At 37.7% G+C, this 14,254-nt stretch overlaps 1 protein-coding gene and 1 long non-coding RNA gene across 5 annotated transcripts; one reads left to right on the top strand and one right to left on the bottom strand.

Annotated features, from left to right (window-relative positions):
* The first annotated feature begins 4,422 nt into the window (after positions 1–4,422).
* Positions 4,423–5,861, top strand: LOC105178772. Of its 4 annotated transcripts, none has more exons than XR_849172.2 (5): positions 4,423–4,689; positions 4,801–4,857; positions 4,939–5,203; positions 5,283–5,388; positions 5,463–5,861. It is a non-coding gene; the product is annotated as an uncharacterized LOC105178772 (long non-coding RNA). The 4 variants fall into 4 exon arrangements; XR_849171.2 differs by having other exon boundaries at positions 4,923–5,203; XR_849169.2 differs by having other exon boundaries at positions 4,423–4,857.
* A 5,871-nt stretch (positions 5,862–11,732) lies between these two features.
* LOC105178771 (probable serine/threonine-protein kinase WNK11) lies at positions 11,733–13,525 on the bottom strand. Its single transcript, XM_011102317.2, has 3 exons — positions 13,328–13,525; positions 12,355–12,880; positions 11,733–12,242 (listed from the first exon to the last, which is right to left on the bottom strand). Exons 2-3 carry the CDS (start codon positions 12,865–12,867, stop codon positions 11,853–11,855), a joined length of 903 nt encoding a protein of 300 aa, XP_011100619.1. The 5' UTR covers positions 12,868–12,880; positions 13,328–13,525; the 3' UTR covers positions 11,733–11,852.
* Positions 13,526–14,254: the final 729 nt, after the last annotated feature.

The following is a 14,254-nucleotide window of genomic DNA, read 5'->3' as shown; positions in this document are numbered from 1 at the left end:
GCGCAGGACTAAAAAACCGGTCTCATCAGACGCGGGATCCAGTAGTCATGCCCGATCAAAGAGAAGAGAACCCATGATTTCGCGAGCAGAAGTGGAAAATGTAGGAAGGCAAATAGAAAAATTGAAGCAACAGCTAGACGACCTGAAGAAGCGAGGCGACTTGGCGAGGCGGAATATGAACTCACCCTTCACTAACGAAATTCTATCCGAAGTTGTTGGTTCAAACTTTCGATTACCCGACCTACCCAAATACGATGGGTCGAAGGATCCACGCGAGCATATCACTGCGTTCGAAATGGTAATGAATCTATATAGGCAAACGGATTCTATTAACGCAAAGTTGTTTGTGACTACTTTGACAGGGAAGGCACAAGAGTGGTTCACCAGCTTGCCAAGTGGGACCATCGAATCGTATGAGCAATTGATACATAGGTTCGCGTACCACATGGCCAGCAAAGGAAAATCAAAAAGATCAGCGACCCACTTGTTCGTGATCCGGCAAGGAAGTGATGAATCTCTTAAAAATTTTATGGATAGATTCAATGACGAGACATTGTAGGTGCACGATCTGTGGATCGATATGATGACGAGCATATTGGTACACGGGTTAAAGAAAGGACCGTTCGCATCGGCGTTAGCTAGAGATCCTCCCAGTGATATAGAGTAATTGATGCTCTTAGCCCACAAGTATATCAACAAGGAGGAAATGAATGCGATCAAGGACAGAGAATGGAAAGGACATCGAGATAGAATATCCCCAAGCAGATCGTGAACCAGGACATCGAGCAGAAAGAAATAAGAGCTAGACAGAATAATGGGAGAACGACGCTTTCAGTGAGGGCAACAACTCGGAGGATAGGGTATGCATGTACCTCTATTATTTTCATAGCGGATTTTAGCTTTTGCAGGAATAATATTATGGTGCTTACATTACGAATTATGGGTCATGTGTATAATTACCATATTTGGGAGTATTTGCATCTATAAATGTGCGTGTGAAATAGATAGCTTTCCCCGTGTGTCTGTAAAAGACCATCAACTACGCGACCTGCAAAAGGCGCGATCCCTTGTGTCTGCAAAAGACCGTCAACTACGCGACCTGGAAAAGGCGCGACCCCGTGTGTCTGAAAAAGAGGCATCAACTACGGGACCTGAAAAAGGCGCGACCCGGTGTCTGAAAAAGACCATTAACAAATACGCGACCTGGAAAAGACGCGATCAGGTGTCAGGTGTCTGAAAAAGACCATCAACAAATACGCAACCTAGAAAAGGCGCGATCATATTAGGAAATTGAGTTTCATGCAGTTAACTTTTGATGAGTGTTTAACAAACTGATTGCTACCCTCTTCTTCAAAAATTATACGAAGTCTAACGCTATAATGGTCAAGTCTCTGCCAACCAACATGCAAGTTTCTCTGTTTTTGTTTTACCTTTAGCTCCTTCAGACTTAAGCATCCTCTTTTCTGTCCTCCATGTATTATCCTTATCTTCTGAGAAAGGATTGGAATGTCTCGCATTGGAAAGTCGTATTCAAACTTATTTTGTATTGGTAAACACTTATTAGGGTCTTTGTCCTTGTTATAGATTTGTTAGCACCAGTTGTTAGATATAAGAATTGGATTACATACAGTATCTAGACATATTTAAGATCATAGAGTCGCTCTCAACAACCAACTATATCCTGCTCACATCCGCTATTGCACTTCTCCAGCTACTACATGGACAACTTCTCCCATGATGATGATAATATCAAGTGGTGGTGTTGGGATTGTGCGCTCACAGATAGCAAAGTTGAGCCGTTAAATGAAGAAGACGAAGATGATGGAGATAGCTTTAAGGACTAAGAGACTGATTATTATGAGGCTACATAACCTATAGTTTTGTAATGAAGTATTTCAATTTTGCAATATTGTATTAAAAAAATTATTAATTTGAAATGGCCAAAAATTAAAAAGACAGTTACAAGGGCCATTACAATGTATAGCGGCAAACTTTGGACAGCAATAGGAAAAATGGAGGGAAATAAAATTTTGTAACGGCTACATTTTAACATGCCGTTACAAAAGCCAATCTATTTGAAATTAATGGTGGCAAAATGAAAAAGTTTGGGGAGGATTTTTTATTTTATTAGCCGTTATAAAAGTTGCCCCAACTACTCACAAACTAAAATATCTGAACCATTTAAAAAGTTGTTACAACTCTTGAACTATTTTAAAAATTCATGTTGGGACTACGATATCTTAAAATTCGAGCATCCGATTCATACCAAATTTAAATATATACAAGAATGTGTCCATTAGATGATATCAGACAGTATGATTTAAAATCACACGGCCTGATTTCAACAACAGACTGTTTGAATGATTACTCTTATGTTCCGGATACAAAATCTAGATATCCGTATACCCGATGAGGCTAAAACTTTGTGGAATGCATTCTTTTATAAGGATGATCATATACAACGGTGTTTATAAGTTTGATCATATTCAACGGTTTGATTTGAATTTTAACGACCCGTTTAACCCATGCAGTTCAACAATGTAAGATGAGAGTTATATCAATTAATTCTAACATTTATGAATATACAAATTAATTATATACTGCAAAAATGTATCAATGTCAACTATAATCTTTTTTTTTATATATATTTCAATTGTATTGTTCTACATAATGGATACGTTTCTACAACATTAAGTTTATGTACCTTTTTTGTACATTTTAATAAAAAATAATTAATTATTTGGAATACCATTTGTAACGGCTTTTGAACGGCTTTTGAAATGCAGAGGAGCAAAATGACATCGTTTTATTATTTTGAAATACATCTTGCAACGGCTTTTTACACAGCCTTTAGTATGATGCCTTTTATGATAATACAAATATAATATGTTGTAACTCTATTTGTAATGGTTTTATACATAACTCTATTTTCGTAACTCAATTAGTAATGACCTTTCAAAAATTGTAACACAGTTTGTAGAGGCGTTTGTAACGACTATGCTTTATAACTGGTAGTTAGCAGATTTTTTTTCCTCATTTCCACCCTCTCTTCATCCTCTTCCTGCAACTCTCTCTCTCCCCTGTCCCCTGACCAACCCCACCACCAGCCTCACCGTCCCCACTTGCCCCCACCCCCCGCCCCCCCCCTCCCCCCCCCCCCCACCCCCCCCCCCCCCCCCCCCCTCTCTCTCTCTCTCTTCCTCCCACCCATGCCTTCTTCCCCACCACCGCCCCACTAGCCGCTCCACCACCTGCCCCACTAGCCACCACCAGCCAAGTAAGTACCCCATCCCCTTATTTTTTCAAAAAAAATTTATGTAATTTTTATTTGTATTGAATTTATTAAATGTGTGTAATTTTCTTTTAAATGTATCTACTTTAAAAATTTTCTGGGACGGTGGTTTTTCAAATTTTCTATAATTTTAAATTTTTTATACATTTCTTTAATTTTAAAATTATTAAAAAAAATTGATATTTTTAAGAATTTTTTTATTTTTCTGAAATTTCGTAAAATATTTATGTGATTTTTTTAAATTTTTTTGTAATTTTTATAATTTTTTTATATTCTCTGTAATTTTTTCATAAATTTTTTTAATTTTAAAAAATTCTAATAAATTTCTGTAATACTAATAGATTTCTGCTATGTTAAAAAATTTCTGTAATTTTAAAAAGTTTTAATCATTTTCTGTGATTTTCAATTCTTTTCATAATTTTCTATTTTTTTTAAATTTTCGGTAAATTTTTGGTGATTTTAAAAGAATTTCGGTAAAAAAATTATGTTATGTAATTTTTGCAATTACATTAAGAAAATGGACCTTAATGTAATTTTCAGAAAAATTTGGACCTTAATATAATTTTTATAAAAAATTATCCATTTTAAGAAAAAATTGGACCTTTATGCAATTTTTAGAAAAATTATGCATTTTAGGAAAATGAAATTGAACCTTAAAGTAATTTTAGGAAATATTTGGACTTTTATACCATTTTTAGAAAAAAAATTTAACCTTAACGTAATTTTAGGTAAAGTTTGGACCTTAATGCAAGTTTTGGAAAAATTATGCATTTTAGGAAGAAACTGGACTTTAATGTAATTTTAGAAAATATGTGGACCTTTTTGCAATTTGTACAAAATATTTGGACCTTTATCAGAATTTTTAAGAAAATTATGCAGTTTAGGAAAATTAGAAAAAATTGGACCTTAATACAATTTTAGAAAAATAACAGAGTTTAGGATAATCATGAAGGTTAGTTAATGAAATTTTTAAGAACTTTCATTAAAATTTAAAATTTTTGGACTTTAAATTCTATATTTTTAGGAATACTTTTAGGACATTAAAATTTAATATAAATTTTAAGTAGTTTTGGATAATTGGTGACTATTTTAATATTTTTTTATATATTTTAGATCCATGATTATCGGTACTCCACTTCCTCCAGGACGAGGTCGTGGCTGGGGCCACTGTCATGCATGCGGCTATGGCCCTGCCAGTCTTCATTGGGCTATTGGTGCGGATGCACCCCCGACACCGGAGCGTGCGTCCCAGCGGCCGCTGATTCCTGCAGATTCCCCCACAGTAGGGTCAGATGCGGCGAGGCCCAGCAGTACACAAGCCCCTGCCAAGTCGTGGGATGCACCACAACCACCCCTACCACCATCGCCACCACTGCGACCAATGTCCCAAAGACACTGTATCAGTTTTCGGAACTTTTTATTTGGAACTTTTTATTGTTTTTAATATTTAATTATTTTTTCAAGTCTGACCGAGATTTTCACACTGCGATCATTAACCGCATTCCTAGGGGAACATATCGCGTATCCCACAGGAGCACCAATTATTTTGGTATAACAATTTAAAGGTAAGAATAGTATTTAATTTTAAGTAGTACTACCTTTTTGTCTAATATTTATATATCTTTTTTAGTATGTGGAATTTGTAGCTGTCCTCATGGTGGGATTGCAACAACAAGTTGATGTTCAAGATCGTCAAGTCGCAGGTTTGGTAAATTCCTGCGAAAGTGGTTCGCCGACACCTGGAATCAGTTTGCCCGAACGCTGTGGTTGATCGAGGAGATCTCGCGCCAACTTTTGGAGTACTAAGAGAGCCCAAAATTCCAGGCACAATCGACAAAGAACAACTCGGAAGCAGCTGCTACTGTCTACCGCTGGGAATTGTCCTCCATTGGGGCTCACAAGCGTAAGATGGTAAGTATATTAACTTATAGTATTAATTTAGTTTAATTTTTTAAATTTCTAAGCATGTCTTTAAATGATTTTTGAATAGGAGGCACAACTCGAATGCCTGGTCAAATAGATGGAGGTGTTTGAGAAGGTGCTGCAAAAAGAAGGAGGACGACTAGTGGAGCGGCCCGAGAGCAGCGGAAGTCGCGGTAAGTATAAAAAATAGTTTCATTTGGAATTTACAATTATTTTTTTTAAATCTAATCATTTAATCTGTTGGCAGGAGCTGTTCCTGAACATGATGGAGGAACGACAAAGCCAGCACAACAATAATCAAGACCCTTTATTGTCCTCTCAAGGCTCGGTGGCTCGGAACGAGCAATAGGTGTGTCTGTCAGCAACGAGCGGCTGGAATAAGGGCTGAGTATTCGATCTCGGCTCCGAGGCCCACTACACTGTTGCTGGACCATCACAACCCAATGGGTCTACTGCTCCATTGCACTCACCACAACAACCGCCGCGCCCCGACCTTGATGATCAGGTAGCAAGATGCGAGGAGTGGATGCGGTGGTTGGATCCCACATGGCCCGATCCTCCAGCACCCTAGCCTCGAACTGATTCCCCGGTACTCGACAGCAACGACGAAGAGCCCACGGTCGAAGGGATACTGATTTAGATTAGTTTTTTTATTTGTATAAATATAATTTTTAAAAAATGCTTTTACTTTTGTAATTACATTATTTTTATTTTCTTGTTATATTATATGGTTTTTTATATAATATTACACATTTAAGAAATTAAAACCACCTAGATATATAAAAATTCAATAATTTATTTAAAATAAAATATTAAAATATATTAAATACAATTAACTATTAATAAAATCATTTTTTGTCATTGTATTTGTAACAACTTTCGGAATAAGTACAATTACCATATAATCACGCAGTCATTACAACGATCCTGTAAAAGATAGTTACACATTTTGAAAAAGGCCGTCCAAAAAGTCGTTACTAAAGTAGTGTAAAAGGACTACAAAGCAGTTGCAAAACTCAAGGTAACATATGCATGAAGGGTTACGAAGATCGCTACAACAACAATTGAAAAAAGAAATACAAAGCTTCATACAACAACCATTACAACATTACGTATAACCATTACAAAAATATATTGGAAACACCACTCCTATATCAAGCACAACCATACTTAAATGTGTAACAAAGACCGTTTCAATAATAGTAAAGTCAAACTTAATTTGGTCGTTCCAAAAATAGGTCCAAATTCATATTTTTGCAATTGAACTACTATTGTAAAGGTGACACAAGGCTGTTAATAAGATCTTTACAAGTTGTAAAGTCAAGCAAGCCATTACAAATATTTTATAACGCCCGCAAAAGACGCAGTAGAGGGTGCCGTTACAATTTAAATAATCTATTCCAAACTAATAATTTGGCCTTTAGAAAATCGTTATTGCACAATGCTTTTGTGTAGTGGTTAGTCCCAAATTTCAATACTTGAGATCGGCCCTGAACCGGCTCGATCCCAAGTGGGTCTGGGGCAATCCAACTTACTTTTTTATTGATAGAATTCGGTCTTGAGTCGGGCTAGTCTAGCTCGACCCACCGCACTTTTTGATGTGTGTGTCATAATATATTTAATTATTTATTATTTTTTTATTAGATTGTACATGAGTATTATGGCAAGTATAAATATAATATTTTTCCATTGGTGGGACAGATGATTTGGAGGCATATCAAAGCAATCTTAATTTGATTGAAAAATTAAAAATGAATCTTTTAGTGAGCTGCGTGTATCTCTCCGTATCTATAGATCTGAGCTAAGCAATAATTATTAATCCTTAATCCTCACCAATAATTTATTAGTACACAAAAATTTCAAGTTAAATGTATGTATGTAATAAGAAGATACGAGATGATCATTGATGTATATATTGTTATACATATTTATTTATAAGGGTAAAAAAGCATTTTTTGTATATAACCCATACAAAAATAAATACATACATCCTATCATACTACATAAATTCCAACACCATTATAAATATCAAAAATATGATTTTTTAGAGGTAACTACTATTCATTGATTTGACCACTCATACATACCAAAAAACCCTTATTTTTTACTTGGTGTGCAATTATGTTATAGGTAAAATTCTCGTTTCATCCTTTTGTTAAAATCATAACCACATCATTGGCACCGTTTGTGAAAAACTTTGCCTCGACGCTGAGTATACAAACTAGGTCTCGGGCTCGTGAAGTCCATGATTTGGACGTGATCCGCGAACAGTCGCCACTCCAGCAGGTAACCCCCCTACCTCATGAACAAGTTTCCCTCAATGGAGAGATCCCTTCACCACATCGACAATCTCCGCCCACGCCCCTTGGGAGAAACACTACCCCAGGAAGTCCCAGCCCAAGAACCGATGATCCAACTAACACAAGAGGCTTTGTTGCCTCTGAGTCGCGACACTTCTGCTCCACTGACGGCACAAGTTGTGGCCCAATTTGTAGCACAACAACCCGTGAACCCGCCCCCTCCTACCCTTCACATAAGTCGAAAATTATCCTCGGCTCCCGAAGAGGACGAGCAAAGGCGGGAGGAAGTGAACAGCAAAATCTCTCAACCCGAGATTACACGGACCTAAGATCAAAACTCGCCAAATCGAGAATCATCAGCTCCTCCACCGCCTAGGGGAGTCGAGGATCCTTATTTTCCATGGGTCGTCGCCCCTCCTCGGCAAAGCCCTTTCTCCCCTGCAATTTTAGCCGAAGCACTTCCAACGGGCATTAAAGTATCGAATCTGTTCGAATACAATGGAACAAGGGACCCGCAAGAACACCTGAACAAATTTTATGCTAAAATCGATTGGTACGACTTGAGTGACGCCGCCTATTGCAAGTTCTTCCGCATTATGCTCTCCAAACATGCTTTAGCATGGTTCAACCAATTGTTCTTTGGAACTAACTCCACTCTCAAGCAGTTAACTGAACGTTTTTTGCATCACTTCTTCATGAACAAGAAAGTCCAGAAAACGGCCACATATTTGTTCACCATTAACCAGAGAGAAAATGAGTCGTTAAGAGATTACGTTCAAAGGTTTATGGAGGCAGTGCACGAGATGTTGCATGTCAATCACGTGTTATTGGCCAACATAATTTAACAAAATTTGCTACTAGGAAGATTCAAAGAATCTATAGCCGAAAAAAAAGCCTAACTCTCTAGAAGACTTACTCATGCGATCATAAAAATATATTAGAATTGAAGAGTCTAATATTTCGGAGAGTTCCCTTGGCATCAAGAGGAAAGGTCAGGAAGAGCAAAAAAAATCGAGAAAGAAGGAGCGTAAAGATTTACCTCCGACGGGGTTCGCGCACTACACCCCCTTGAATGCATCTACGAGGGAGATATTAGTTGTGGCGGAACAACAAGGGCTAATCATTCAATGGTCCACAAAGATGAAAGATAATCCCAAAAGACTCAAATCTAATAAGTATTGTCGTTTTCACCGGGATAGGGGGCACACAGCGGAGGAATACCATCACCTGAAGAATGAGATAGAAAAATTTATCCAGCGGGGACATTTGAAGGAATATATCAACCATTATCCACAAGAACGTCAATTTGACCGTGGGCCGAATGTGCCAACTCCTCATGATAATAATTATCCCATAGCAGGAGTCATCCCATGACCTAAAAAAGATCAACAAACCACGAAGGGGTGACCCTAAGTTCACGTAGCGGAAAAAAATATTTTTTAATTATTCACTTGTAATAGGAGAAAACTCGAGTAGTAGTTCAACATGTCCTTTTCTCCTTTTTATTTCCCCTAAGACATTGTATTTCTAATTTTAAGTAATGAAATTAGTTGTCTTATCTAGCCCTAACAATCCAAATTAATTTAGACGTAGAGATCCTTGAAATTTCAAGAGGACACTAGAGGCAAAAATCGTCATTGCCCTATAGCCAAAAGTCGCTATTGCACCGAGACCGCTAGACGGAACTTTATTGAGATCCCCATCAATAATGTTGTTCCGAAAACTTTACATCCCTTTGAAATTTGTAAAAGACCGACTCCGGGACATGAAGTATCCTTTGAGGCAACATCCCTTTATCAAAAATCTAGACAATGTCCCCTCATAAAAAATGTCGAACTCGAAAAATTTTGCCCCCCCCCCTTTCCGAAGTTGGTAAAAACCCATGAGCAAAAACATCCCTTGAGGCAACATCTGACGAAAATAAGTCATTAGAGAACAAAACAATAACTGAATAAGCGTAGTGACTACATTTATGAATAAGGAATATTGCCGAGTTTAATGCCAAAATATACGACCATGTAAGTTGAAAAAAATTCACCCCAAGTATAAAATACCGGTGAGTTAACGTTAAAATATTCGACTAAGTAAGTCGGAAGAAATTCACCCCAAGTATAAAATACCTCTGAGTTAACGTTAAAATATCCAACTAAGTGAGTTGGAAGAAATTCATCCCAAGTGATAAATGTTAAATTACATACCAAAATTTTCGGTCATATGAGTCAGAAAAGACACCACCCCGTGAGGCAAGATAATTTGGCGATCGATAGAAATAAATATACCTTTTATCATTATTAGAGGAAGATAATTTGGCAATCGATCGCACGTTCCACAACACATGAAAGTCCTCTAGTGTAATGAGGAGTCTCATCTCTTGAAGACGACGTCAAAATCCCCTTAAAACACATGAAAGAATTCTAAATAACCTTGACTGATAGAGAATGAGAGTAAAATAAATTGAAATATACTTGATGGTGGAGTGGTAGAGGTTTTCAATTTTCATCCTTTTAACCTGAGTTCAAAACCTAAAGCGAGCGACATTTGTGCCTTCCCCCAAACTGCATGGATCGCTAAGTTTTGCGCTCGAGGCTCTCGAGCAGCTAGGTGAGTCCGAGTCCGAGTCCGAGTCCGAGTCTGCGCCTGGACTCGAGCACCAGGCGCGGGCTTGAGCTCGAGCCTACCTCCTCCCTACCATCTTCCGACCCAACGACTTGCGCCACCTTTAATAATAATATTGGGCTTGGATCATAAATGTTGGGCTTATTAACTAGTTTAATATTGAGATAAATAATTGTTGAAAATAAGTCAAGGCCCTAAATACTTATTACGTCTTCTTACTCTCGAACAAAATACATTTAGTTACAACGGCAAACGAGTAATTTTTATATATATAACCCATAAAATAAGTACATACACCCTACCATACTACATAAATTTCAACACTACTATAAATACCAAAAATATAATTTTTTAGAGGCAACTACTATGCATTGATTTGACCTCTCATACATACCAAAAACCCTATCGTAAACTGCTATGTAATTTTACTTGGTGTGCAATTATGTAGTAGGTAAAATTTTCGTTTCATCCTTTTGTTAAAATCACAACCACGTCAATCATGTAGTTGTAGGAACCAGGAGGAGCATTTGCATTTGCATCGACACACCGCCACCATAATGTAAAGGTTCCTCACTAGCAGGGAAGTTAAGCCTGACCGCATACCACCAGGCGCAAGCATGAACGAGCTGTTTAAAGGGCCATTCCCATTACCATTGTGGGCTTAGCGAGGAAGACGTCAGTTACTATGCCCTCAAGTTTGAGACAAATAGGCTTTACCCCGGGCGATGGACCTGTAAGTCTACATGTCAAAAACAGTCTTGCAAAAACGAATCATGCATGCTACTAACCGTCATTGCAGTGGTTGGGACCTGATGGCTGCATGTACGGGAGCACAAGTGAAGGAGTACAAGAGAGCGATGGTACGAAGGTGTTCTTTCTGCATTTAGAAGAATTGGAGGTGATGGAAGGAGTTGGAAACTTTTCTCAGCCAAGAAAAGCCGGAGTAGTTCAGCTAGCGCTAATACGACTTTTTCAAGAAATTCTGAAGTTAATTATATGGGTAAATTGCAATATACCTATCTGTGTTATGGAAAATAGCAAACAATCCTTTTTATAAGTGAGTAATTTGCTCATTTTCAATATCAGGAGGGTAAATTGCACTAAATCCTTAATTATATACTGCTACTTCATTGCAGATGCTTCTAATTCTTATGGTGTTTGATGAATAAAGGGAGAAAATAAGTTGAGAATAATTGATTTCGACAGTTATTACCTCATCTTTATGTATGTTGTTTTGCAGTGTAATGTCTGAATCAATGTTCATGCTTGTAATTTTGTAAGAAATACTGTTTGATATTCTTATTTTCTGAAACGAGATGGATTTTCTTTGTATTTCTCTCGATCTGGCTTTCGTTATGTTGTAATTTGGACATATATCTTTGCCTTGTGGAGGTTTAAGGTTGTATCAGCAATCCAAACATGAATGCAGACAGAAAAACCAGTTTCTAACTTTCTTGGCTCCTTACACAACATATCAAGGAAATATCAGATGCTCCTGAAACAAGTGGAAATTTCGGCCATCAATATGCCAATAAAAGAATCTTGATTTTAAGCATGAATGCTACACTTGGAGATATGAGTGGACTTCACATAATCATGAACTATATTCCAATGGTTTATTCAAAAAGATCCAATCAATCACATTGATTTTTCTCTATATATATACATAACACAGAACGAAATCATTCATCCTTCCAGCAAATCAGTTCTGTAAAATTTAGTCAAACGTGGTCGCTTTCATCTGTATCGATCACAACATCAGCAAGAAATGGATCCTTGAGGAGATCGGCAGCCGAGGGTCTCATTCTTGGCTGGCCGATGCACCTTTCGATGAACGCCTTCAGCTCCAGGTTGTTCACTTTGTTCATGGCTTGAGGCATCACTCCCGTCGTCACTTTCTTGTATATCTTCACGAGGTTGTCACATTCGCTGTACGGTATCTCACACGTTGCCATCTCCAGCAAACACATACCGAACGAGTATATGTCCACTAGCTCCGTGTAGTTTTCCTCATACAGCTCGGGCGCCATGTACTCCGGTGTGCCTAGCAAAGAATGCGCCGCATGGCTCTTCCCGACAACTGTCGCCAAGCCCAGATCTCCAATTTTCACCTGCAATACCCGTGTCAACTTTTAGTGTTGGAAATGGGATCATCTAACCCGATATTATACCCTTATCATATTTACCCAGGGGGCAAATTTGTAATCTCACATGATGTTTTACCTTGCCAATGTTCCCATTAATGAAAATGTTGCTGCAATTCAAGTCCCTGTGAATGATGCACGGCTCATGAGTGTGCAGATAGTCCAAGCCCCTGAGGATCTGAACAGCCCACTTCTTGAGGGCCTGAATGGAGACGTGTCGGTGCTTCTTCCGGTAGTCTCTGAGGTTGCCGGAGGCACATGCCTCCGTGATGAAATTGAATGTGTTCTGCTCGACATCCTTCCAGCAGTGGTAAAGAACGATGATGTTGTCGTTCTTGAGAGTCTTGAGCAGCTCAATCTCAGAATGAAGCCTAATGATCACAGACGGATCGCTGATGAAGTTCCTGAGGCGGACTTGGTTCCAGGCCACATCTATGCCTTCTCGTTGATCAAATGCACGATAGACTTTCTTCACGGCTCCACTGCCCAGAAGCTCAGCGTAACGCCCATATCGGCCCGATGGATCAACCTCCACAAAGGGTTCCGTTTCTTGATCATCAGCTGCTTTTGTACTGCTATTTGATGGTGGCATATTTCTCAGTTGGCTGCAGAAAAACTGCCCTCAGAAAATGATAATAACCCGAAAATGATGGTCGGAGAAAAATTTAACTAAGAATAGTTGAAATTTAACAAGGAATTTTCATATTTCTACCAACAATTCATATCAGAAACTGGAATGGAGAAAATGATAAGGCATAACTGGAAGAACCACATTTAAAACCGAAACTAAGGCATAAAAGACCAACATCATACATCGAAAAAGCTTATTCATATTGATTTAACGGAGAAAGCGTTCATACAGAAAAAGAAAAATATGTGAGGAATCACGTCAACAGCAGAAGGCAAAATTCAAGAAACAAACAAAACTTGAAGAAATTCTGATTTCATAGCAATAAAGAAAGATCATTCAAAAAAACAACGAAAACAAGAAACTCAATAATCCTATACGTTATATATATTCATAAGGATGAACAAAATCAAGAAACACGTACCTCTAAGCAAGTAATCTTCTTCAATATGAAAAACTAAAGAAATGATGAAGGAAAAGGGAGTAATATAATAGTAGAAAAGCTTTGATGAGATTTGAAGTGCTGCTGAGTAGTAATGAAGAAAGTTGAAGGGAAAGAAAAGAGGGCGTGTGAAAGTGTAGGCAGCTATAAATACAGATTTTGGTAGTTGACTTGGACTGGGATATTTTCTTTAGTATGGTTTGATAAGGATTTGACAGCGTTTGCGTGGTGTAAGAGTGGGTTCTTTTCTGCATGGAGAGGCATATTCTAAGTTGAATGCTTTTGTTAGGCAACATGAATAATAGTTTGACCTTATGTTAAATAATAATAATAAAATTAATTATTCGTTGGTACAAGATTTTGATATACGTGAAAACCAAAAATTAATCACATAATAGGGTATGGATCTTAGTCTCAGTTTGATGTGATGATTGCATGATTAATTTATGATAGATTTGTAAATGAAAGGAGAATATTTCCATATAATTATGTTGTCATGAATGTTATTATAATTTAAAAGAATTAGCAATCTTCCCAGGCCGATCATTCATGGAATGTGAATGCAGGAGAAGAAAATCAAAAGAGAAAATATCTCGTCCAAACACCTAATTGCACGTGAATCATTAATGAAAACGTTGAACAAACTCAATATTTCCAGTTTGCTATACATCACCATCAAGTATGATGCACTCTACCCACGTAAGATTGAAATCCAAAAAGGAAAGAGATTATCAAAATAACACACAGACTTAACTTGAATAAAAGCCATTGCTGTTCATGCCATACCCATGCAACATCTGTGTTCTTTCACGAGTAAAACGTACCAACACAGCCACAGGCACACATGTTTTGTACAGAAACTTTCCTAAACCTGTGATGCCTAGCCGACCAAACCCAGTACTTGACAGA

The sequence above is a fragment of the Sesamum indicum genome, unplaced genomic scaffold (assembly GCF_000512975.1).
Source record: "Sesamum indicum cultivar Zhongzhi No. 13 unplaced genomic scaffold, S_indicum_v1.0 scaffold00057, whole genome shotgun sequence".
In the NCBI taxonomy this organism is placed as follows: Eukaryota; Viridiplantae; Streptophyta; class Magnoliopsida; order Lamiales; family Pedaliaceae; genus Sesamum; species Sesamum indicum.
Note: the sequence above shows the minus strand (reverse complement) of the source record. Positions and strands in the feature narration are given on the sequence as shown.